This window comes from Cyrtonyx montezumae, unplaced genomic scaffold (genome assembly GCF_038088225.1).
Source record: "Cyrtonyx montezumae isolate F1298 unplaced genomic scaffold, pur_monq_1.0 scaffold_36, whole genome shotgun sequence".
In the NCBI taxonomy this organism is placed as follows: Eukaryota; Metazoa; Chordata; class Aves; order Galliformes; family Odontophoridae; genus Cyrtonyx; species Cyrtonyx montezumae.
The window spans coordinates 913,947-940,849 of record NW_027072041.1 but is presented as its reverse complement, the minus strand read 5'-3'; the positions used below and the strand labels follow the sequence as shown (position 1 = coordinate 940,849).

Sequence of the window (26,903 nt, the reverse complement as noted above, 5' to 3'; positions counted from 1 at the left end):
CAGATTTGCATGGTATGTGCTCAGCAGCCCAGTGCCTTTAGAAGAACATAAACACACCTCATCCTGGGAAATGCTGATGGTGCCCAGGGACCCAGACATGCAGTGAGATGCAGACAGCACTGTCATGGATGTGACAGCAGCATTTAGTCTTCAACAATAAAAGCTCTTTAAGAAACATCTTTTCCTCTTTTGCTGTAGTAGCATCCGCATTAACCATGTAGTCCAAATGTAGTCAGGCTGCTGGGACCAGACCTGATAACTCAGCTGGTGCTGCACATGGAACTGCTTTGCTAAACATGCAGGTAAGAGAACGTAAGCAAGCTAAGCACTGTGTAGCAAAGATGCAGCATCAGGCTTTGTGGTGAAAGGCATCAAGTTCTGCAGCAGTGGAGTTACAAAACAGTGATATTTGGGAGCAAATGGATCACTGTTTCATCTCAGCAGCTCTTCAGAAAAAGGGGAAGGAAGCCCCTCGGTGACTGCTGGGTGACTGCAGCACCTGGCAGTCACAGCCAGCCCTGCTTCATTCACCTACCCTGGAGCTGACATGCCTTTCACTAAGGAGTTACCACTGAGGTGCCTGGACCCCTGCACACAGCAATTCACATTTTGCACACCAAGTGCTTTCCGGTGTTAATCTTGGAAAAGCAATCCAGAAAACAGGATAAAGAGGCTGCTCATGGGACTAAGATTGCATCTTCCACTCACTTCTCCACAACAGAAGGAACCTGACTGCATATTTCAAACCCTTCTCCACTCTTGCCTTAATACAGCAAGGACCAGAGAAGGCTCTGTGACTTTGAGGTAGGTAGGCTCTCCAGCTGTCAGCTCTCAAGAAACTTGTACCTGGTAGCCAGGTCTGCCACATGGCAGTTAGCTGGGTTTCAGCATTTACTGCTACCAAATTAAGCACCAGCAATGTACAAATGAAGTGTATTTGTGCAGTACTTCAAAAACTATGATGGAAGCACTAAAGGTTATTTATCATAGCAGTTTCAGAGGATTACATATGAAAAACAGTCTTCCTTGCTCCATTCTGTACTGAGAAGTGATACAGAAACAATCTTTCAACTGGATTACACCATTGGACATTTGCTGATACACTGAATTACAAAATGTCCTTTTTAAGTTAATACCTGACAGTACTGACCAGAAACGGTGTTGTGTACAAGCTTAAGCTCCTCCACCATTGCATTTGAAAAGTCTTGCAACTAGAACTTGCATATTTTTCCACTAATATTCCAATCTTCCCCAGAAGTTAACTGGACAGCAAACCTTTGGGGAGTAAGATACCAGGGGACCATGGGACCCACGAAGGCTTCTACTGGCAGTAAGCAACTACAGAAGCATAAGTAAATATGCTTTTATCTTGCTTTTAGAAGTTGCCTGATTGAAAAAAGAACATTAAAGTCACCATTAACTGATTCTGTTTTACTAATGAGTTATTACTAAGAATGACAGGATGTTTCAAAGAGATTTTTCAGTCAGTAAACACATCCTGGTTGGACTGTATGCGATCCCTTCCAATCCCTACAGTTTTATGATTCAATATTTTACACTACTTACAAAACCCCTCCTTATGTTACACAGCATCAGGGAGGTGGGACAGCAGCAAGCAAAGTATTTTGAGCTCATATGCTGTGTATTCCTTCAAAGTCAAAGACAATTCCCCACTATTACGATCTGAAAATTGCATAAGCACTGCTTGTGCCTTTGCTAATGAGTGTAGCGAAGGTGTCAAGAGAACTGCCTTTTTCATGAGAAAAGATGCTAACCACTTGAATAAATGGGTGGGAAATTCTGAACAATAGCTTTGTTTATTATTTGACAGGCATATCAGATGAGACCTTCAATCATTTGCTTTGATGATCTTGCTCCTGTTAAGGCCAATAAACAAGATCAGGTTCATAGTTCCACATTACTGATGCCTTTGGCACTTAGGTATGGCTTAGAAAGCAGAAGGAAGACTGCAGTAAACTGAGGCACCAACAGACAAGATTCCAGAGATCCTTCTTTGTGAAGACCTGGATTCTTTGATCCAGACTTCTACCCATGCCAGATAAAGAGGCTAGAAACAAGTTTTCAAGATACACATCCACAGCTGGGCACAGATCTTGATGAGCTCGCTGAAGAATGTGTTGGATCCTGTGGTGCTGATGTAAAATGTCTACATGCTGAATCTGCCCTATGTGCCCTGCACTGATGCTCTCCTCAGATACACACAAGCAGTATATTAAAATGAAAGCAAAATTCTTCAGGGCAGTGCAGAAGACTACTGCAGCATTGCAGAGGACTGTGGGCACTTCTTAGAAATACACTAGAAAGAATTCTAAGCCTTGCAGAGGTTACTTCCATACGCAGACCTTGCACAAAAGGACCAAATGCAAGAAAGTACGAATCAGCCATGTCCAACCTGTGGCACAGGAGTGCTAGTAATTAGCTTCTCAGATTTGTCCCACATAAATTCGTGATGGTCTCCTTGAAGAAGGTAACACAGCTGACAGTCCAGCTGAAGTACAACCAATGGTCACAACATGGAAAAAAAGCAGGAGCAGATGAAAGCCACTGCAACTAGACATCCGTGGCATAAGAGCTACCACAGAAATGCGATGAGACAAATCATCCAAGTGGAACACTAAAATTGAGGGCTACAAGCTTTTTAGAAGAGAAAAGCAGGGAAGGAGGAATGAAGGAGTAGCCCTCTTCTTTAAGAAACAGATAGATGGTAGAGCTGCCTCTGAAAAACCACCACGAACAGGTTAAGAACTTGGGTAAAATTTGAGATCAGACCAATGAAGGGCACCTGTGGTTGCTGTCTTCCACAGGCTCCTGATCAAGAGCCTGTTGATGAGATCCTCTTGCTTCATCTATGAGAAGAATCACACTCTCAGGCTCTTACCCTGATGGAGGAACCTCAGCCACCCATGTCTGCTGGGAAAGCAACATGGCAGGCTGTAAGCAATCCAGGAGACACCTAGAGTGCACTCATGGTAACCTCCAGGTCCAGATTAGACAGCCCAACTGTGGCTGAAGTATTCCTGGACCTGGTCCTCACTGATGCAGAAGAGCTCATTAAAGAGGCTAGAACTGGAGGCAGTGTGGGCCATACCAATCATAGAATGGATAGGCTTGGAAGTGACCTCAAAGATGACCTATTTGCAATGCAGCACAGAAAGCCAATTGTATCCTGGGCTGCATGAAAAGAGGGGTGGCCAGCAGAGCAAGGGAGGTTACTGTTCCCCTCTACTCTGCCTTCATGAGGCCCCAGGTGGATTAATGCGTTCAGGCCTGCAGTCACCAGTGCAGGACAAGGAAAGGGGGTTGAAGTTCATTCAACCCAAAAGTCATTCTGTTTCTGTGATACCAAAACTCAACCTGTATTTGCACAACACAAATGCTGCCAACATCTTGAATTATTTAATGTGGATAAAGAATCTCCTTATTGCTGTTTCAGACATTTACACACATATGGCAATGGAAGTGATGGCGATAACTGGTATTATGACAGTCTCTGTCCTCCTGAGTCTCAGTACCAACATGCTTCAAGCTGTCTTTTTTTTTTTTCCCCAGTGCAAGCAGAGCTGAGTCCTGGATGTTTAATGTACTCACCAGCTGAGGGAAAAAAGGCAAACAAAAGCATCAAAATGGGAATCACTTCTGCTGGTCAACCCACAGGTCACAAGCAAGTTCAGCCAGGCAGACAGTACCTGTGTGCAATGCATATCCTCAACCTTTTCTGCAGTTGTGATGGGGGTCCTTAGTCTGCCTTCAAGCTTTTACACTGAAGTTGAGTCTTTGCCCTCCAGTAACTATTGCGTGCTTCTCACTATTATAAAGCAAGAGGTGCATGCAGATGATATGTATGTGGAAAATACCTTCCACTCTAATCTGGTGATTTAGCCAGGCATTCATAAATCTGCAGTCCTTATAATGCTAGCACTATCTATTACAGCAAATGCACAATTAATGGAGAGGCCAGAAAGATCCAACTTCATGGAAGAAGAACAGTGGAATCTTTTTTTTTTTGTCTCTTCAGTTTCTTTTCTAAATTGTGAGCAGCTGTGTCCCATCACTCAACCTCTGCTGCAAAATCCCCATGGTAGAGGCCTGGATACAAGACTATGCAGGGAGAGGAATCTTATAGCACTAGTAACAGATTGTACACTCCAGTATATATGTTCAAGTAATGCACATTTTTTTCGGGAAATTAAAGTGGGTTATAAACAAGACGTTCCAAGCAAATGAACTTTTGTGATTTCTTAATCCAGTTGAGTAACAGATAGGGATTTGGTTTTAGAAGCCCTTCAAATTAGCTATCAGATCAGCTAATAAAACAGCTTAATCTCTTGCTGTGCCCCATGTCCCTTCTGAGATATGTTCAATAGGTACCCTTGGCCGTCTCTGTGTACATTCACATTCCTCCTTCAGTGCCTGTCCTGAAGCCCCTGAGGTCACCTGAAGCTCTTTCTCTTGACAAACAGGGCAGCAAGCTGTGAGACCTTTCTTGCGACAACTCAGACATGTCAGAACAAGCTGTCGGCAGTGCTGGCTGGAACAAAGTTTATACTGGTCCCACAGCATCCCACAGTATCTGCATGCTAGAGGGAGGAGGAAAAAACAAACAAACAAAAAACAGTTAAGACCCACACCAGCCCCCCTCTGACCCTCATGCAGAAAGTCTTCCATGGCACAAGGAGGTTCATCTCTCATTTAAATGGCTATCCATTGTCTTCCTGCTTTAGTTTTATTTTCTAAAGACATACTTCAGTTTTAAAAATCTGATTGATAATGAATAAAGTCACCTTAGAACAAGGAAAAAGCACTTGCTATTTTTCCTCTAGTTCTAGATCAGACATGACAGAACAGATCTCTGCTGCCAGGAGAAATTTAAAGATACTTTGGTGCAGAACTCAGGAACGTTTTCCACCTAAATACAATCGCATATGGGTTGTCATTAGCAGTTCTACTAGATTCCTTTCACAACATCTGACGCCCTTTAAAAGAAAGCCTTCTGCTTTTAAACGGCACACCATCAGCTACACCATTGAGAAAGTGCCTTGTGAAACTTCTGGATGAACGAGTGTGATATATCCAGAGTGTATTTTGTTTCTGCACCAAGCCAAGGACCTTCAAGATGGCACGGTAAAATGTAGAGGAGAAATGGGAAGTTATGCGGAAAAAGTTACCTAGTCTGAGAAAAAGCAGCACTGCTTCCTAAAGGAAGGTAAAGCCAGGTTTCCTCTGTTAACTTGGCAACTGAGTACCTGGCAACTGAGAAGACAGCAGCAGGTATTTCATTTGAAATAGATGAAGAGTGACTACAGCCAGAAGACTTAAGTCAAATTCTTATCAACTTCAGCTAGAAGTCACTGAAATTCTGCAGGCCATAGAAAGCTTCAGAAAGCATGAAAATAACTAAGTGCCATTTATGCTGATGTTCTCTGAGATCACTGGAGCAGAGACCACCTGATAGCAAAACTCTTTAATGCTTCCATCACTTGGCCAACTGCAGTCTGATCGTGGCTATGGGCAACAAGCAGATAACACTAGTGTTTGACATCCCCATTGCTCCTGATAGCACTTAACAGCAGCAGCTCTGCAGGAGATGCTTCATTTTACTGCCCAGCTTAAGGAACTGTTTAGTGTCGCTTTTGCTCTTATTTCTACTTTATGTATCAAGACCACAGAGTTGACTATCATAATGAAAAGTCACCATACTGACAGATGGTGCATCAGTACAAAGATGAAATATACAGACCAGTCTGGTGTTCTACACATCTCAGAGGAACCCACTGCAGTAACTTCTTGGCCTTTTGTTGCTTCTGCTATCTAGTCTTACCTGAGATGACATCTTCATTGGAAGAAATGGCATAACGATCATCAAATACAAACAGCTTCCCCCTGTAGAACCCATCTGGAAATTCCTCCAAGTACTTGTGAATTCCACCTTTTAGCTGGTAGACCTCTTTGCACACTGCCTGTTTAACACACAATAACAGAAATGCTGAAGGAGACAGTAGCAGTGTGCCTGTGCCAGGGCTACAAAAGCAAATATGAAGACAGTAGGGGGTCACTGAAAACAAGCAGTTTCTCAGTGACCCCAGGATAGCACCACATGTGCCCACAAATCTAGTCGGTGCAACTGGACAGCTCTCACTATGCTGGCTTGTTGACAGAATTCCAAATCTACAGTTCATGGTACACTAAGGAAAAAAAAAAAAGATGGAAACCACCTTGACTGAGGGAGCTTTGCTGCATCACAGGCCAAATACCTGAACCTCTGTAAACACTGCTTATTTTTGTTTTATGTAGTGAGCAGTTAAAAGGAGCAGAATTTCTGAATGTTCATCTTGGTGCAGCAGAGAAAGAATCAAGGTTTACACATCTGGAATCAAGGTTTACACATCATTCCCGTGCACTGTTGCCTTGTTCCATACAGGAGTGGGACCTAGGACAACAGTGGGATGGAATAGAACAATGCAGTTCTAACTCCACTGCACTGGAAAATCAGTGATAAGCTGACATGCACCACAATAAAATGCTCAAGCTGTGCAGTAACAAGCGCAGAGCATAACGTAGATAGAGCTTGCAGAAACACTATCAAATGCTCTCAAACTCTCCTGAAACACCACTGAAATGGTCATCCTGCTACTCTAGCCCATGCTTCTCATGCTGAGATGCAATACATCACCTGCATCCTGGACAGGCACCACGAAGCAGATGTGAGACACAAGTTTCCCAATACCAAGCAGTTCATACTTGTAAGAATTTACCAGTAAAATAAATGACAGCCTACCTCTGAAGCAATCTCAACATAGAGCACTCAGAACGATATCTCACCTTGCTCCGCAGGTAAGCAGAGCCTCTTTCACAACGAATGCCTCCTGTGCAGTACATCAGGACACGCTTGTTTTTAAACAGCTTCAGGTTTTCATCAATGTAGCTGGGAAAATAGCTGAACTTCCTGATGTCTGGAGCCAGACAGCCCAGGAAATGTCCCTGCAACAACAACAACAAATAGGTACATGAATAGATATAAGCTCCCCTACATGGTAAGGTCTATGTCTCGGACTAGAGGAAGTAGCTAATTCTGGGTCTAGATCAACCAGGTCACTGCACACACCCAACACTACACATACTTCAGACTGCTCCTCAACTATGTTTATGCATCAAAATAGCTGTTCAAATCTTTAAGAAAATTTAGTTTATGTTTCCTCACATTCAAACATAAATTAAGGATCTAATCAGAACACAACTGTCAGAGAAAGGATGAACTTACTGTATAACAGTGCAGAAGAGTTGGTAAACAGAACACAACAGGCAGGACAAATCCATTCACACATTGTGACATATGGACAAGTCAAAAATGCTGGAAAACGTTCTCACAAATTTACTAATTTATTTCAAACTGTAAGCTATTCCGTACTCATGTTCTATGAATCATTTTGTCTTTTCACTCCAAGATGTGTAAGCACCCTGCCAGGCAGGCTCCATTCTAGGACATCACTGCCTCTATCTAAACATCACTGCTCAGCTGAACTTGTTACATATTCCAGTCAGTGTGACCAATCCTCTGCAGTGGAGTTACATCCCCCAGATGTGGACTGCTTCCCTGCAATAACTGTAACACACTACAAGAAGCAAATGAACACTTACTATTTTACTTTCATAGAAGTTCCTACAATCCAGCAAGATGGTATCACTTTGTCCTTGACTGGACTGAGACAGATAGCGTTCTACTTCTCTGTGAAATTCCTGAGGGGTTAAATGGATTCCTTTAAAGTAAAGAAAAAGAAAAAACAAAACAAAAACAAACAAAAAAACAGTTTTGAGAATCAGAACTACAATATAATATAATACTACATATGATCTTAACTGATTGATATTTTCTTCAGATTTCCAACAGAAAGCTAGAACAGAAAATATTCCGTACAGTTTACAGTGTTATCATCTCAACTCATCCAGAAGTGTATCCATGTTCAGCTTCCAATTGGTAAATGAAAGAAACCACAGTTATTTCTGTTCCACGTGACAAAAAAAAAAAAAGCAACAGATACTTGCCTGTCTCTATGACCTTTGTTACATCCTTCTGGCAACTTTTATAACTCTAAAGAAATAAGAAAATACATTTCCTTTCACTTGGTTCGTCTTTTATTGCATTTTGACATGCAGAAACTTAGAGAAGCAACCTGAAATTCACCTCTGTTGATGAAAATGGAAAATTATTCTACATGCAACCTAGGTTTACAGTTTCCCTGCTTTAAAGTTGCTCAGGACTTAGAACTCGCAACCTACTAGAAAACAGATAAGCCTCATTCACTAAAATCCCTTAACATACTAAAAAATAGCCCTACAAGCAAATCACCAAAGTGACGGGAAGTATCTCCACAAAATACTGTTAAACAGAAGTTAAAAAAAAATAGAAAAAAGAAAAATACAAGCAGAAAAGAAAAATACTAGCAGAACATAAAATGCCTAGAAATGGGGAAAAAAATCACCTGCCAAAACTGCAGAAAAACACTGGGGAGAGGGGAAGTCACGAAAAGATGCTGTAGAAATTTGCCACCATCAGTAACTACTGGTAGGAAAAAAGACCAAAACTGCTCTGTTAATTGGTATCTGTAGTACTACTACTCACTGTTCAAGTGCACAGTAACACAAGACAATTTAGGACTGATCAGAGATGCTTTATGAACTACGATCAAGAGCAAGTTTGGACAGCAGCTCCCCTGTCCTCTGTGATGTGAGAGCAGAAACCCAAACAATATACAATTTCAGAAAAAGGGGTGAGAAAAAACAATCACTCCAACGCTAAAGCAGCAAGGTATCCGTGCCTGGGAGGGATGACTCCAAACAATTAAATAATTGTTAATTAGGGCTCCCAAGAAGGCGCTCCCTCAGTAGCTTGTTAACTGAGGAATCCTAAGTATTCAAACGGTAAATAAGACAGAGACGGCTCTTGACATAGCCCATAGGAATGAAATATCCAATGTTTTAAGCTTAGAAGTGAGGCACTGCAACAGTCACAGACTGTTAGCTTTTGGTTTAAGCAAATGTTCTTTTACTTGATTAACTCCTTACCCAGACTCCTTAATCTCAAATATAAATAATTCTACCAACCCATTACCACCTATGCAAGTGTCCTTACAGTAGACACTTAGCCAGTTCCTTCTTACCAGCCTTAATCCATACTATGCACTTATAGGAAGCAGGAAACAAATGTTCCTGGCAGGATCTGGCATGGATCTGATTCATAAGTGGCTCTACTGTACTGTGACAGACAGTGGCTATTAACTTCAACACAAAGAAAGGCAGATCAACAGTGCCAAACAAGGAAAGATGTATATACTCAAGAATAAGCTCCAGCAGGATTCTAGTACTTTCTAGAAAAAAAAGTTATATGCAGGTCTCCGCACCCACAGCAAGAGAATCTATTGGATCCAAAGGTCTACAGGATAACAATGACAATAAGAGCACTAGAACTCTCTACTCTTTTCTAAGCAATCACAAGCACCTACAAAATATTCTGAATACATATACTCCTGGATTGAGCGTCCTTCCTATGTCATACCATAATAATCTCACTCTACACTGCCTTTAGCAGGTGTTCAGGACGCTCCCTGATGAAAGAACAAAGTCCTTGCCTACCTCAAAACAAGGCAGCTGCTTGCCACAGAGTTATCTCTAGATCTGAGTCCATGACAAAGATACAAAAAAAAAAATTAAAAAAAAACAACCAGAAAAAAATAGAGAGGGAGAGAAAAAAAAAACTGCCCTGCCTTTTGCGCCTCAAGTCTCTGAGCAGGAGAGGGGGAGAGGGGAAAGAATATGGAGTGAGCTGATGGGTCTAAAAAAAGCAACGGCAACGACTTGAGGAGGAACAGTAAATTTGACAAAAAAAAAATCAAACAAACTGAGAGACAACAGTGTACTCTGCAGTACACTGGCAGAGTGCAGGGGAAGCACACATGCTTTTCTCCACAGCCAAAACTGAAAGAAAAAAGCGTGCAATCCAGAAGGAGAGGGCCTTGGAGTCTGGCCAGGAGCTCCACCCCTCTTTCTCTGACCCACCACATTAACTCTTCAACTCTCACTGTTTTATGTGATGTTCTGATGTGGAATCACAGAACCACAACACTGCTTGATGTCATCCGAACTGTGAAGAGTTTGCTACAGAAAAAGCAGTTAATTCCATGCTTTTTGAAGCAGATAAACACTTTGGAAACCAAACCCCAGGCCAACAAATTCCCTGTACCATAAAATTATACCATAAATTTTGACTACTAGTGAGAGACCAATTTCTGTATTTACTCTTTCTGCATCCTGGCCACCGTGCAGAAAGAAGTGGTTTTTCGTGAAGCTACTTTATTCTCATTTACACCTCAACTTGGGTGAGATATTTTTATTTTTCATGTAATCAGCTTACCAGTTTCTTTATAAGAGACTTCTTTTGGATCAATGCCCAGTGGTACAATTTCTTTGAATACTCCAACTCGAAGATCCGGGAAACAGTGAGCTCCTCCTGCACTACTCTAGGAAATAAAACATAGGAATGACTGAATACAGTGTTTTAGATGTGAAGATCAAAAATTTACACTTGAATTTGTACATACCACTAGAATTTGAAAATGTCTCAGTGGCTGAGAGAAAGAACCTGCAAAAATCCATATTCTGAATCCAGAGGGCTAGAGATCAGTTCACTCCCACCACCAACAGAAAAGTGTCTGTCCCAGTGACTACCCAGTATGTGTGTCAGGCCCCATTTGGCAGGAGTCAGCAAGCAGTGGTAGGTCTGAAAAAAACTGTTATTTCTTAATTAAAAACTATGTTACTAGCATCTATGATGAGAAAGTCAAGGCTATTACCCAGCTTACTGACTCTGACAGATATGTTAAACAAATAATCCCTTCCAGTGACAGATCATTTTGATGCACCTGAGTCTGCAGATCTCTTCAGCTCCTCTGATCACCACAGTAAGCACAGATAGGCCTCTTGTCACATGTCCAAAGGAGACTGCAGTGTTTCACAGACTTGAAAAAGACATTTGGAAGGTGTACTAGATTTAAGTCTTTAACAATAGAGCCTGTCTCCCCTATGAGACTCAACTTTGGAGGTCATGGCAAAACCTTTCTGGTAGGCAACTCTCAGCAGAGGACATGATGTGAAAATTTATGTAGAAACAACTCTCAAATATAGTTTAGAAACTATGGAACATACAAACACACTAATGAAAGTGCAGAGCAGTACTATGCCAGCTCTCACAGAAATCAGTTTGCAGCAACTCTGAATATTTTCACAGCCACAGGCCCAACACTCGCTTGCTTGTTCCCATATTCTTGGCATAGGAACTGGAAACACTCATATTGGTATTCAGCATGCAGAGGAACCGTGACACAGAAAATACCACCATGGGCTAATGCATGAGTGCTGGTGCTTGGAGAGGTCATAAAAGACCACAGACTTTTCCTAGGTAAAATTCCATCTGTACTTTGTTTTTGCAACTGCATATCACAGTAACAAGTCAGGGTTTACCTATGTGTTTCATGCAAATGCAATACACAAAATGCTAAGACTGAATCAGCACTGCAGTTCTGTGTGGGATTTGAGTCACACATTTCACTAACACTTTTCAGCTTAGTTATTTATGGGAAATAAAACAGTACTACCTGCAAGTAAAACTGCGTGCAAAAGAAAACAGTCCTAAAAACAAAAGCAGCTTTTCTTCCCTTCAGAAAATCTACATACAGGGAAGGGGTAGCAAAAGCCCTCCAGAAAGCCATATGGTGCACACAGCTACCACCATCATCTTAAGACAGTAATCAGCACATATACTCATGCTCAGGTAGAGTTAGGCACTAAGAAGAGTGAGGAGAAAACTCTTGGTGCTGCCCATATTTATTTGTTTATCATAAAACACATCCAATTCATAGAACTGACAATGCACCTGTAAGGACAGCAACGGCTGCACACTTAAACCAGTAGGTCAGGACGGGAATACTCTGCATGGATTGTGATACCTAGATTTTGACAGTCAAGTGAGAGCAAATGCTTGTTTAAGAACTGCAGAATAGAAGCATATTCCCTGCTTCACATGTGTGCAGACCACAAGACTTTAAAACTGATGCTGTTGCTTGCAGTAACTGCTATTGCTGCTTGTACCAGCAGATTTCTAAACAAAGTTTAGGAACACATTTCTTCGGTTAGCACAGAGAGAGCAGAACTGCTACTGAACAGTATAAGTACTGAGAGAAAAGAGGTTTGTGAACAAGGTGACCTTGCAAAATAGTTCCACAGAAGTTTGCATGTTCCTCTCTGCTTGATGTCTGTAATTATTTTGTTACCTTTCAACAAATACAGCTTAAGTTACAAAGGTTGATCGGCAACTTGAATTTATGAACTTTGGACTTAAAGCACAGGCTTAATCAGCTAATTAGTATTAATTAATATATTCTTCACCCCAGGTAGCATTAAGTTGGAGTTAATTACACATGCAATGCATGATATAAAGTGGGGGTTTACATATCAGGGGAAACACTTATGTGGCAGACCAGGAAGTCTGTAACCTCCAAGTATTTCAGCTAATGAGGAAAGGAAGAGGGACAATAGAGGAGATAGGCATATAAAGGTGGCTGTGCCTTTGACCCTCTGAGATCCTAAGGGGAAAATGTCCCTAGTAGACTGTCCCTGTATATGAATAAATAAAACTAAAGACTCTCCTCTGTATATTTTTTGGGGGAAAAAGAGAACTGAGCAAACACATTTGAGCAAAATTTTTCCCATCAAGTATACTATTAAGTATATTAACTTAACACGCTATTAACTAGTGTGCTAATTTCTTAAAAATTATATGTGCTGCATTAACAATGCCTATGTAGAAAAGTCTTTCATACCTTGAAATCATCTCGACACAAAATGTCTTTGAAGAGAGGCTGAGCAAGCATAACTTCAATGTAGAGATTGGTAGCTACTTTGCTTCCACCAACTGTTCCATTAATTCCTTCTGAAGCAACTCGTACCTAGAAGGCAAGAGGAGAAGACAGGCCTACAGCTTAGTAACAGCAGAAACAGATCATGGTGAAAATGAGCAAAATATGATTCAGTGATGAAACACAGATGCAGAAGGAGGTTTGAAAAAGAGACTACTGAGGCAGGAAAGGAGGCAAAGATGATTACAGTTAAGTTGAGCAGAAAAAGAAAACAGTAAAATAAAAACTGGAATTAAAAAAGCAGTAACTACTTTAAGTTGTTTCAGAAGACTGACATAAGAGAGCTAAGTTTGAGCAATAAACAGAAACGATAACCGGTTAACAAGCATACTGCACTCAGCATTAAAATTCCTACTGAAAGTCTGCTTCAGGAAGAGCAGTGGGATTGTGCTCAATGACTCAGATAGCTAAAAGGAAAATGTGATAATGTGTGATATAGCATGCAATACTAAATGTCAGCATGAGTAATTTTACCTACACCACTGGAAAAGTTCTGAGGTGGAGGGAAAAGAAAAAAAAAAGACCGAATACAAGAAAGGAAAAAAAAAAGCATTTGAAAAGGCAATTGTTGAACCAATTTGGAAAAGAAAAGAAATAAAAGACACCTTGACACCTTTCTCCTCCCCTATCCAACCATCAGACAAGATACTGAGCAAAGAAAAGAAGTTAGTGGTCAGGACATTTCACCCCCAAACTATGCAGATGTAGAACAAGAAAGATGCCTTCTTTTCATTCCTTCAGAACAAGGAAGGCTGGGTCTGTAGAATGCAGAGCACTGAATCCACTCTGCTTTAAACAGAACCAGCTCTGAGAAACACATTAGACTGGATGCAAATCTGTTAGCTGAGTTATAATACCTTAAGAAATTTCTGTTGCCAGAAATTAAAAACAACAACAAAAAGAAGAAAAATAAAAATACTATCTTTTGAAAGAAGACAAAAAAATAAGGTTTTGAAGTTACAATCCATCCTGCACCAGTGCATACAAATAGACACTGTCCATACAGTAATTTCTTATTTTGCAAGAAGGAAGATCCTGGTAATTATAGGCCAGTCAGCCTCAGCTCTGTCTCTGGAAAGGTGATGGAACAGCTTGAGCTGGATGCCAGCTCCAGACAATTGGAGAAAAAGGAGGTTACCAGGAGTAGCCAGCACGGGTTCACCAAGGGGAGGTCATGCTCAACCAACCTGGTGACCTTCTATGATGTTGTCACTGGTTGGGTGGATGGGGGAGGGTGGTGGGTGTAGTCTACCTTGATTTCAGCAAGGCATCTGATTCTGTCCCCCATGACATAACAAAGCTAAGGAAAGGTGGGACAAATGAACAGACAGTGAAGTGTGTTGAGAACTGGCTGACTGGCAGAGTGCAGAGGGTTGTCGTTGGCGGTGCAGAATCCAGTTGGAGCCCTGTAACCAGCAGTGTCCCCCAGGGGTCCGTGCTGGGTCCAGTAATGTTCAACATCTTCATCAATGACCTTAATGAGGGAATAGTGGCCACCCACAGCAAGTTTGCTGATGATACGAAGTTGGGAGGATTGGCTGACACACCTGAAGGCTGTGCTGCCATTCAGCAAGACCTGGACAGGCTGGAGAGCTGGGCAGTCAGAAGATGGATGAAATTTAACAAGAGTTAAGTGTAGAGTCTTGCACCTAGGGAGGAATAATTGCATGCACCAGTACAGGCTGGAGGGTGAGCTGCTGGAGAGGAGCTATGCAGAGAGGGACCTGGGTGTACTGGTGGATGACAGGTTGACCATGAGCCAGCAGTGTGCCCTGGTGGCCAAGAAGGCCAATGGGATCCTGGGAGGCATTAAGAAGAGCGTGGCCAGCAGGTCAAGGGAGGTGACCCTCCCCCTCTACTCTGCCCTGGTGAGGCCTCATCTGGAGTACTGTGTCCAGTTCTAGGCTCTCCTGTACAAAAAAGATGGGGATCTCTTGGAAAGAGTCCAGCGCAGGGCCACAAAGATGGTGAAGGGCCCGGAGGATCTCCCCTATGAAGAAAGGCTGAGTGAACTGGGTCTCTTTAGCCTTGAGAAAAGAAGACTGAGAGGGGACCTGATTCAGTTTATAAATATCTGAGGTGTGGGGGACAAAGTGGTGAAGCCAGACTCTTTTCAGCAGTGTGTGGAGACAGGACAAGGGAGAACGGACAGAAACTGCAGCACAGGAACTTCTTTACGGTGAGGGTGACGGAGCACTGGCACAGCTGCACAGAGGGGTTGTGGAGTCTCCTTCTCTGGAGATATTCAAGACCCACCTGGACACCTACCCTGGTGTAGGGAATCTGGTGTAGGGAACCTGCTTTGGCAGGGGGTTGGACTCGATGATCTCTTGAGGTCTCTTCCAACCTCTGTGATTCTATGAATCCATAGCTAAGCCACAAAGAGCTCACATGAACATTCAGAATTAAAACAAGAAAAAGAGTCTTACCAGGAAGTAAAGGATTAATAATAAGAAACAAACACAAATAACACAGAAAATAATAAAAAGTAATAAAAAATAAAAGTGTATGAATGGTCAAACTGGAGTAACCCTTCATGCATGGGGAGGGCAACAGTATGCTGCACATACACTGGAGTCTTACTCAATATGAAACAATTAATGTTTCCCAGCATCCTAAAGGATGTAAAATCATCTGCAGTTTCTTTTTTGCTTTAGCTCTAACAATAATGTTCTAAATGATACTTCACAGACCCAGAATGCCATACTTAATGAAACAGTAACAGACCAGCACCTTGTAATGCAAAACACTTGCTGGCTCACAAGCCCACGATTCTGCAGTAAACAAAGAGTATGCTTTTCTGTAAGGAATACAACTGTTGCCTAAAACCTTACCTTGCCAGTGAGATGCAGATGCTGGCACAGAGCCTTTTGCCAAGCACAGAGTTTCTCTGGATCCTTCACCTCACAGTAGCAGTAATACAGAAGTACTTCTCCCACCTTGCTGCCCATAGCACAGCAAAGATGAACAAACAGGGAAAGGATGTTAAGAGTTGAAAGCACAAAAATATATTATTACCATTAAACCTTTAAAAAGCAACCTATTTTCTCCTGGTGGATGTGATGGGAAAAAAAAAACCACAAAATTTTAGACAGGTTAGCACTGCTGAGTCTAACTAATTTCCAAGAGAAAGGACAAAAACTAAGTGAAGTTTCAAATTCACTTCCTCCATGAAGTGAGGGATGGACGTCCAACCCTCTAGCTTGCCTGGGCCACAGTGAGTGAAGAGGAATAGTCCCTGGTCACATACATGTAGGTCATTCCAAAACTAATGCCTCCTTCCTAATTTCCAACCCATTCAAAGAACAATAACAGTAATAGAAAAAATTATTAGCTAGAAAACACATTTTCAGCATTATCACCACCATTTGCTACACATTTCACCAGCAATGAACAAAAGTCTGCATTCCAAGCTTGTAAAAATCTCTACCAGTCCAGGTAATCTACTGCTGCTGTTGCCACTGCTGAAACACACCAGCCAGCACCTCACTGTTCTCACATCCACTGTTTGGTCTCCAGAAAAGTTCAACAAAAGTAGATGAATATCATTGGGTGCCATTTTTTTCCACATGCAGAAATTCAATGACACACATTTACTTCATCCACACTTCCATGCCAGTCACTGTTCAGTCAGACCACCCCTCTGCTGCCATCTCTCGCACAGCAACAAAGTGGAACAGAACTGACAGGAAGATTCAACCCCTACGGCCATACCTCCAACATCTGCCTCTGACATTGTGGGTGAACACTGCAAAATAGAAGGCATCAATCTTGGAGCAGCCCTCAAAAAATTGATAATATAGTTAATGCATTTAAGTAACAAAGTTTACTCTGATTTCAACAAAACATAAAACTAGTGGGATACTTGAGCTGCTTTTGTGAAACCAGCACACCAAGCTCATTCAGTGGCAATGGCTGTAATTCCTAGTGAGCTCTCAAAGTGTTCATCAGAGATATTTGATGAAAATATTTGTACTTCCACCTGTTCACAACTGTACAAACTACCAAAAAGTGATGACGTGAAGGGAAGGATATTTCTCTGTGCTAAGAGGGGGCTCATAAACATCTGGTAAGAGACATGATCGGGCTTTTGAGTTGAACATCTGATTGCAACTCCATACGTTCAATTTGAAAACTTGCAAGCTGTATATTTATGTTGATTAAAAACGGATTCACAAATATACCAAAAAAATCAGAAGCTATTGGCAAATTCCTGTATGGAATGGAAAGCAAGAGCACACACTCATACACACAGAGCAAACTGCACCGTTCTCCCTTCTACTGCTGCCCGTCCTCACAGACTCCAGATGTCAGAAGCACAGAGCTGCTCTGACAGCCTGCTTCTCCAGAGCTCCAATCTTAAAAGGAAATGCAATTTTACTTCACCATCGGGAACTTAAGTCTGTTTCACACGGGATTCAAGAGGGCTTATCTGAAGTCTCTTGAAGTGATTCCTGCAGGCAGTCTATAGCTGCCGATTCAAGGAGACACCTAAAGAAGGCTCCTGAGCGCCACGAGGTCTGACAGCTAACTTCCTGCAGGCGGAGTATCACCCCCACAGAAGCGCGGTGAAAGCAAGTGCCCGGCGACGGTGGCCTTACCTGGTTAGCTCCTCAATGCGGAGACCGCTGGTATCGGGGAGCGCCTCGCAGAGCTCTTCACAGCCTCGTCCCCCCGTCCCCTCAGCGGACACCGCCCTGCCCGCACATCCAGGCCCAGTCGCCTGCTGCTCCACGTCCCCGCCGTGCTGCGTGCCAACGTGCCGGTGGATGCTGCGGCGCTCGCGGAACGTCTGCCGGCAGCACCTCCACCACACGGCCGCCCCACTGCCCGGGTACGTGGCCGGCACCTCTTTCGCCTTGACGAACAGGGAGAACGCCTGCAAGGCAGCCGGCCGTTACCGCAGGCGGCAGCAGCAGCCCCGAGCACCATGTCCGCGCCCTACATACCTTCCTGCGGGCGGAGGCGCGTTGCTTCCTGGCGGCGGCAGCGGCGGCCGCCTGAGGCGCAGCGCTGCCCCGAGGCACGATGCCCACCCCGGGCTGCACCTCGCCCGGCGCCATCTCCCGCCGCGAGCCCCGCCCCGGAAGAGCTGCCCGACAGAAAGCGGAAGCGGAAGTGGAGGCGAAACCGCCGGAAACGGGTGGGGAGGGAGCGCGGTCGTCTCAGTCCCGCGCGGTGCGGCTCGGTCCTCGCTTCTTGCCTGGCGCCATGTCGCGGCGGCGGCACAGTGACGATAGCGATGATAGCGATGGTGAGCACTGGTCGTCCTCGCGCTTTTGCCTGCCTGGCCCTGGGCGGGCGCGGGCTGTGGTGGGAGGCCGGGTGGGACGGGACGGGACGGGACGGGTGGGCGGAAGATGAATGGCGGGCGGGCGGTAACGGTGTTCTCGGTGTGTTGGAGCAGGGCAGCCTCACAAGCGGCGGAGGACGTCAGAGCCATCGGAGATCGAGGAGAGGCTCGAGTCGCTCATTTGCAGAGTGGGGGAGAAGGTAGGGACGGTAACGGCGTGCTGGCGGGGCGGAAAGCGCCGGGCTCGGGGCTGGCACTGGGGCAGCTTTCGGCGGCAGCGTTGTATTTCCAGGACGCTGCGGGATCCCCGGGAGCGGCCGCTGCGCTGTGTGCCGTCTAAGCTCCCGGGGGCTGGGGATTTTCCGCGTGCGAGGCCGTGCCTGAAACGCTGCCGTGAGGAGGGGGGGACCAGGTGTGCCTCTTGCCAGGGGTCGTCAGCTCTCTTGGGAGCTGCGGGTTGGGCTGAGCAGCCGTTCAGCACGGGTTCACCTGGACGATGCTCGCAGTCTGTGTGATTTCAGTGTCGAGACTTAGTGTTTCCTGGTCAAGTCTGAAATATTGTCTTTTTTTTTCGTTTTGCCTTTCTTAGAGTAATTCATCCCTGGAAAGCAACCTGGAGGGCCTAGCTGGTGTGTTGGAAGCTGATCTACCAAATTATAAAAGCAAGATACTAAGAATTCTGTGTACTGTGTACGTATGTGGAAGATCAGGGGGACTGAGGGGTGCTTGATTTCTTTGTGTTGGTTGTGTAATTTGAAGTGTTTATGGCAAATTGAGCATCTGTGCTGGTATTTAGTTCTTGAATGCTGTTACTATGTTGAGTTGGCTTTCCTATAAGCAGAAGAAATAGAAAGGATGAACTCACTGAGCACTGGGTGTAATTTAAGGAAAATATTTCCTTACAATATTTTAACTTGAAACGTATACAGGGCTTCAAGCAGAAGAAAATCAGTACAGCTCCCTAGCAGCAATAAAAGTTCAGTACTGGATAACACTGTGCTTCCCAAAGAAACAGAGGTATTGAAGCTGTATGGTGCCAATACCTACTGTCTGTGATGCTTTCCTGTGGCCTATTCCTCTGCTCTGACCATTTGGTGCTCCTGATTAATGAGCCTGTTCTTGGGAATGCAGGGGGCTAATGGCAGTACTCCATTTGCTCCATAATGAGCAACAGAAGCAGATGAGCCCTGCGTGGAGATGGACCTGTGCAAGGTGCTGCCACAGTGCATGAGAGCAGCACAAAAGAAGTGAAGAGGGAAAAATTTCCAGCAGTTTGTGCTATAGCATTGCATGTTTTAAAACTGTTGTGCAGAAATGTTTGTTGATATAATGTCATTTTTTCCTATAGTACTAAGATGTATTTGAAAACATAGAGTTAGTCTACAGATATTAAAAAGAAATTGAGGTAATTAATTATTTAGAGTAGAATCCAGCATTTTCTGTTTCTTCCCTGTGCCTTCCCTTAATCAATTGCTTTGACTCAAACTTAATGGTGTAAAATGTGTAAATCTCACGTAGTCTTGCTACATCTAAACTATGAATTTAAAAGACTGTTTGCATGTTTGGATAAATTATGTTACTTGGCCAGGGCTCCAGAATACTTAGCAATTAGATATAAATAAAAAGCAGATAACTTAAATGTAGTTGCAAGTGATAACTGCTTTTCTAAATGTAATCACTCCACCCCTCAAAAAAAGTCTGTAGAGTATTAAGCACAGGACACAACTAAAGATCATGCTAGCACTTTTTGTTACTTCTGCACAAAACAAGTTTAACTTACTATAAGCAGGTTCTGAGCTGCTATGCTGTTGCCAGTTGGCGTACGATGAATAAGCTGCTAACACTGTGTTTCTTTTTCTGTGTCAGTGCACGTCTGTTACCAGAAAAGCTTACTGTTTACACAACACTAGTTGGGTTGCTGAATGCCAGGAACTACAACTTTGGTGGGGAATTTGTAGAAGCCATGATTCGTCAGCTTAAGGAATGTCTGAAAGTCAATATGTACAATGAAGCTGTGCATTTAGTAAGTGTCTCTTTGTGTTAGACATTTGTCCTCACATCCCTTTCACCTTTCTTATTCCACAAGAGCTTGGTCTTTCTGTATGTATTATGGTCTTTACAGTATCTTTACACACATCACTGCGTGGTGTGGTGTTACGTAGATATACTGAAATGAAACATGTTTTGTGAGGAGTATGTCCTTCTCAGCGGGAGAAGAATAATATCACAGTTCCAAATGTTTATTTTTTCAGTTGGAAATTAACTTGCAGCCATAGGAGGTCATTCTACCATCCCCAATGTTTTCTGCAGCGAAATACAAAACGTGAATGAAAGTCATGCTTTACTTGATCATTTTGTATACGTTGCTCTTTTTGGAGGTAGAAGAAAAGGCTCAGTCTTAACAGCATTTTCATGGCTGGATTGTGTTATCTGTCCCCCAGAGAGGAGCAGTCACCAAGCAGACAGTTTTTAGTGCTTTCTCTGAAACCACTTGTTCAGCTCTCACTGCTTGTAAGTTGAAGTTTATAAAAAATTACTAAGGCTTTGGAGGTCTCATAAGTAAGAAGTCCAGTTGCAAGCTACCCTGCCTAATTTAAACCCCATAGGTGAAAATGCATTTCTAGTATATCAGTGCACCATGTCAAGTGACTGCTGTTTTGCAGTGGGACCTCTATGGTAATAACATTCTCGTTATGCTGTTGAACGTGCTGTCCTTTGTTTTCAGCTTCACCTCTGGTTGTGCTCACTCACAAATGACTTGTGAGAGAATAACGATTAAGAAGGTGGCAGTGGAAGGCTATTCTCAGCTTTGTCAGAGGCATGTCAAAGACTATTCTTTGCAATTAATATTAGGAAAGTGAAAATTGGATACTTCTCTCTGCTGCGGTTACTCTTTGAGCACTGCACTGTGCTTAGCTCAGATTTATTTCTTTCTAATGATAGGCCTTCATGAAAAAAAAGCCCTTTGGTGTATTCAGCTGGGTTATTTATTTATTTATTTATTTGTTTGTTTATTTATTTATTTATTTATTAGACTTCTGTGTGTGAGTATATCCTTAGGAAAAAATAAACCTTAAAAAAAAAAGTAAGATTATCATTGTTAGAATTTAACTGTTTCTTGAGATCGTGGCAATACTATGAGTTACACCAAGACAGGATACAGAGCAATCAAAATGTTGGTAATGGAGGAAAGAAGAGTAGAAGACAGTTCCCAGTGTAACTTGTAGCACTGGAGTACTCCACATTTATGTCAGTCTAGATTTCTTGCTAGTATGCCACCAAATCTGTAATGTATTCCTGCCATGAAGAATATTTTCCTTCCAAAGACTGATTCCCAGCCTTTGTCACCTTTGTGGGACAATGCAGTCAGCTTTTGTGCAGGCTTCCTCTGTGTAGCGATCTGTATTTAAGAACAAATAACGACAGAAATTTCTTTTGTCTGAGAGACTGTCTGTATGGTATAAAGATTCACTTCTGCTATTTCTGGTGTACCTCTGGACTCAGGAAGAAACTGATCAATGCATCATCATCATTTAAGAAGGCTTTTTTTTTTTTTTGCCAATTCTGTAATTTTAGTGATCTTTTTCCAGAGAAAGTGTGATCATGGTTGTTCTGTAGCATGTTTGCATGCCTTTAAATGCATATTCCTGTGTTCCATCCTGACATAATTAGGAATTGTAACTTTAAAATTATTGCAGATGTTACAGACATTATGGATCTTATGAACATTACAGTGGACAAACTGTTACACTGTGCTTACGTTACTTGTTTCTTGTGGTTGCCAGATGTGCCTGTCCAGCGTGCAGTGTTTCTGCCTTCTTAGTACTGAGTGATTACCCACATTTGGTTGTGGATGTTCAAGTAATGCTTATCTAGGACAGTGAGCTAAAATACACTAATTGTAAACACTTTCTTTGGACTTTTTTTAGGTTCGTTTTCTGTCTGATCTTGTAAATTGTCATGTTATAGCTGCACCTTCGATGGTCGCTATGTTTGAGAACTTTGTGAGTGTGACACAGGAGGAAGACGTACCACAAGTAAGCCAAACATCTGTAGGCTCCTCCAGGGCTGTTTTCACAGGCACCGTTACTATACCATTGCTTTTATACTTTGATTTGGTTTGGAAGGTTTTAGAGACAGCAACCTAAATGGACTGTCATCTGTGTGTTCCTTGTTCTGAGTGAAAGTGGCTCCTGGTGGTTAGGAAATACTTGTGTACAGTAAGGAAGTGTGGGCCTCTGTAGTGAGGTGTCTGTATTGAATTAATCTTACTTTACCTTGGCAACTGCATAGAGCCTGGCTTGTTCTGCCAGGTTTGTTTACACTCAAAATGTAAAGATAATCTGCAGAAAGACTGTGAAAGTAATTGTTTTCAAGTCTGATTGTCATAATTCAAGTTAAAAATTGTGCATTTCAAACAGTACTATGTTTTTGGGTGTTTTTGTTTTTTTTTCATGACTTGCCAGTCCAGTGTTTAGCTCTGATCTTTGTGTCATCACAAAACAGTAGTTTAAAGTAAAATGGAAGAGTGTATGAAATCTTCTGGAGCTTACTTGTATGCTCAAGTTTCAGAATATTTCTTTCCTTTAGGTACGATGTGACTGGTATATGTTTGCATTTTTGTCATCTTTGCCTTGGGTTGGAAAGGAATTGTATGAGAAAAAGGATGCTGAGATGGATCGTCTCTTATCTCAGACAGAAAGCTATCTGAAGTAAGTTGTAAAATATTGTTTTAGATACTTATTCAGGATAACAATAGCTTTGATTTGTGTTCCTTTAAAAAATACTGGGGCCTAGGTCTCAGTCATTATGTTGGGGGGTGGGGTGGGGCGGGAAGAAGAACACTGAAAAAATGAATGGATGTAGTGATCTTCCTTTCTAATTTGAAAAGGTAATATGCATTATGCTTGGTGTCCCCTAAGTATTGGGGCCCATCTTGTTTAATATCTTTATTGATGACCTAGACGAGGGGATTTAGTGTACCCTCAGTAAGTTTGCAGATGACACCAAGTTGGGAGGATGTGTCAAACTGCCTGAGGGTAGGGAGGCCCTTCAGAGGGATTTGGATAGGCTGAATAGCTGGGCTGAGCTCAGTGGGATGAGGTTCAGTAAGACCAAGTGCCGGGTCCTGCACTTTGCCCACAATAACCCCATGCAATGCTATAGGCTTGGGGCAGAATGGCTTGAAGAATGTAGAGAGGAAAAGGACCTGGGGGTGTTGGTTGATGCTTGGCTTAACATGAGCCAGCAGTGTGCCCAGGTGGCCAAGAAGGCCAACGGCATCCTGGCCTGTATTAGAAATAGTGTAGCCAGCAGGAGCAGGGAGGTGATCATCCCCCTGTACTCAGCTCTGGTACGGCTGCACCTCGAGTACTGTGTTCAGTTTTGGGCGCCTCACTACAAGAAGGACATTGAGGCCCTGGTGCGTGTTCAGAGAAGGGCAACAAAACTGGTGAGGGGTCTGGAGCACAAGTCTTATGAGGAGCGGCTGAGGGAGCTGGGATTGTTTAGCCTGGAGAAGAGGAGGCTCAGAGGAGACCTTATGGCACTCTACCACTTCCTGAAGGGGGGTTGTGGTGAGGAGGGGGTGGGCCTCTTCTCCCTGATAAATAATGACAGGACGAGAGGGAATGGCCACAAGTTGCACCGGGGAAGATTTAGATTAGATTTGAGGAAGATTTTCTCTGAAAGAGTGGTCAGTCTCTGGGATGGCCTGCCCAGGGAGGTGGTTGAGGCACCATCCCTAGCGCTGTTCAAGAAATGTTAAGATGAGGTGCTGAGGGATTTGATTTAGTAGTTCAGTGGGTAGGGATGATGATAGGAGGATGGTTGGACTCTTGTAGGTCCTTTCCAATCTATGAATCTATGAATTATCTAGTGCAAGGGTATGGTGACGGTCTTGTCCAGCTTGTGCTGGGACAGCTGTAGCAGTAACTGCTGAGAATACTGAAAGCTTGCTTTAGTACTCTGCAATGAGACTAAATTTTCTCTAGTTGATTCAAGTTAACGTTGCTCTCAGGATGTAATAACAGAGATTATAATTACAACTCTTCTTCTTTTTTCTTTTGCATACTAGACTTCAACAACTGAAGAGATTAAGTAGTAGGGTACTTTTTTTTTTTTTGTGACTGTACTAAAAATGCTGTTAAGGGTTAGGTTTTCTTTTCTGTGTAAACAGACGCCGCCAGAAGATTCATGTACCAATGTTGCAAGTTTGGACTGCTGATAAACCACATCCACAGGAAGAGGTGAGTGGTTTCTGTATTATATTATTTGAGAAAGTTTGAAAAACTGTTGTCTGAAATGTGCTTTCATCACAACTGCAATATTAAGAGGTACCTCTGAAGGTATTAGTGCTGTGAATTGTCTCCTGTTTGTCTATTTCTAACGAGCTCTATTTAAGGAGTTCTCGTCTGCTTTGACCTAAATTGTAGCGTTTTATGGGTGAGTAGAAAAGCATTTTCTAGCTTGCCCACAAGTCCATGAGGAGGTGTTATTAAATGAAGAATGGTTGTGAGCTGCAGCAACATTTTTGGAACTGCAAATACAAGGCTTCATGCTACTTTTATGAAAATCAGAGTGTAATTTCTTACTTCATGATGTCTTCTCTTTGCTAGGAAGGAACCTTTCAAGTGACTTTGCTTTTTCAGCACTGGAAGTGCCAAACAAATGTACAGAAACTGTACTCAGCAGCTTCTGTGCCATCTTTCACAGTTAAAGTAAAAATACTACAGGGGAAAGGTGTCATCTGTCTAGCTTAGTGGTAGAGTTTACCTTCTCTGATTGTTTTCATTTGCTTTTGTTTTTCTTCCTCCTCCCTCAGTTGTAAGAACAAACTTGTTTGGAAAGTGTGATAAAAATTAAATTGTTCTTCTGGGAATTGTTTGACTAGTAACTTTTGACTTTTAAGTTTTTACGACTGTTTTTAAATTCCCAGTCTTAATAACTGTCTTGTTAATCTCAATTTGAATAAATGGCATTTCTGATTATGGGTGATTCATCACTATGAGTATCCTCCCTGCTCAATACCTATTTTCTGACTTAGTTCAGTAAAAAAGAGGTTAGTGGAGTGCATTTTAGCCCTTGTGCTTTCCAGAGTACCTTAAACGGCACTTTCATGTCAGGTACTAGTCTTTTTTTTTTTCCTATTTCATAATGTGATGCAATGACTGCCATGTGGAGGTATTTCGACAGTTGTACCTTGAAACTTGCATTCAGTAAGGCCACAGGCAGGTAGCTAGAGTTTGTGGCCTCCAGGGTTCTTGAACATGCTTTTAAAGTAATAAACAAAGTAATCCTGTTGCTAGTTGTACAAGTAGATGTTTGTGCCATTTCTAAGGAGCTTGCAATCAATTTGAAAATCATAGGAAAGATATTTAATATTTGGTACTATTGTATTTGTCTTGAATATGCAGCAGCTGGGAGTTGTGAGCAACTTGGTGGTTTTCCAGGATGTCTCTTCACTTTTAATATGATACTGCCTCTCTTTTAATACCACTTGTGAGCACTGACTGAAATGACTGTAGTCTTGCTGACGTGTTCAAAGGATGGATGTCAAGACATACATTTCTGATTGCTCCATGAGCTGCAAGTTTTGTTACAAGATTTACCTGTTATTAGATGATGTTTCTTGTAACATTTTGTTTCTCACTGTTTTTCCCTTCAGTATTTAGACTGCCTCTGGTCTCAGATTCAGAAGCTGAAAAAAGACCGTTGGCAAGAACGACACATTCTGAGGCCATACCTGGCTTTTGATAGCATTCTTTGTGAAGCACTACAACACAATCTGCCCCCATTCACTCCTCCACCTCACACGGAAGACTCAGTATATCCTATGCCAAGGGTTATTTTTAGGATGTTTGACTACACTGATGACCCTGAGGTACGTGACCCCTGCTGGGAGGGTGAGCTGATTTTACAGGTAGTGTCGTGGTACAGCCCAGGTCAAAGTGTGATGTCCTTTCTCCTGGGGTAGTTAGTGGTTTGAATATCAGCAGTAATTATACTGTGGAAGTGAACTGGATGATCAAGTTACCGCACAAAGGAAGTCTATGAGGAGCAGAATTTAGGAAGTGAAATGTTTCTGATGCTTTGATTCAGAATGACAATGTTGAATAAATTCTCTAATGTCTCTAGTAACAGCATTCACAGGAGCAGCATTTCTTTCTTTAAAGTTGGTGATTTTGATCTTTTTTTCTGACAAGGTATTTGTTGTGATGTTTGTGAAGTACTGTGTACTTCTTAAAACTAGATGATGCAAATTATGGGAGAAAAAATTTGTGATTCATTGGTCTAGGTTGAAGGTCCATCTAACCCACACAGACTACTTCCAGCACATCTGCAGCATGTGCATAGATAAAACTGTGTAGAAATAGGGAATAATATTGTATTTTTTAAGTCCCTTTGCTTTCTATCAATTTATTGCTTAGTGATTTTTGCAGTCAATGAGATCATGACTTTGTTCTCTCCACTCTGGCCTTTTCTATCATATCCTTACTCAAGAGTTTTTCTGAACAGCATCTCAGTTGACTGCCTGATTTCTGTATAGACCAAAAGAGGAACTGGATGCTTCATGAACTTGTAATTATTTTCTCTGATTTTGTTCTCCTCTGTAATGAATCCTT

At 42.5% G+C, this 26,903-nt stretch overlaps 2 protein-coding genes across 2 annotated transcripts in view; one reads left to right on the top strand and one right to left on the bottom strand.

Annotated features, from left to right (window-relative positions):
* Positions 1-488: 488 nt before the first annotated feature.
* On the bottom strand, positions 489-18,058 carry TSTD2 (thiosulfate sulfurtransferase like domain containing 2). The gene is made up of 9 exons (XM_065745545.1): positions 17,936-18,058; positions 17,588-17,865; positions 15,821-15,929; positions 12,891-13,016; positions 10,427-10,532; positions 7,657-7,775; positions 6,841-6,999; positions 5,840-5,978; positions 489-4,598 (listed from the first exon to the last, which is right to left on the bottom strand). Exons 1-9 carry the CDS (start codon positions 18,047-18,049, stop codon positions 4,339-4,341), a joined length of 1,410 nt encoding a protein of 469 aa, XP_065601617.1. The 5' UTR covers positions 18,050-18,058; the 3' UTR covers positions 489-4,338.
* A 70-nt stretch (positions 18,059-18,128) lies between these two features.
* NCBP1 (nuclear cap binding protein subunit 1) overlaps positions 18,129-26,903 on the top strand; it is a 34,794-nt gene continuing 26,019 nt past the window's right edge. Inside the window, exons 1-8 of the mRNA XM_065745544.1 lie at positions 18,129-18,240; positions 18,394-18,479; positions 18,869-18,969; positions 20,146-20,302; positions 22,209-22,316; positions 22,870-22,991; positions 24,458-24,527; positions 25,946-26,161. Of these exons, the coding sequence (XP_065601616.1) occupies positions 18,198-18,240; positions 18,394-18,479; positions 18,869-18,969; positions 20,146-20,302; positions 22,209-22,316; positions 22,870-22,991; positions 24,458-24,527; positions 25,946-26,161 (903 nt within the window). The 5' untranslated portion in view covers positions 18,129-18,197. The remainder of the gene's footprint in view (positions 18,241-18,393; positions 18,480-18,868; positions 18,970-20,145; positions 20,303-22,208; positions 22,317-22,869; positions 22,992-24,457; positions 24,528-25,945; positions 26,162-26,903) is intronic.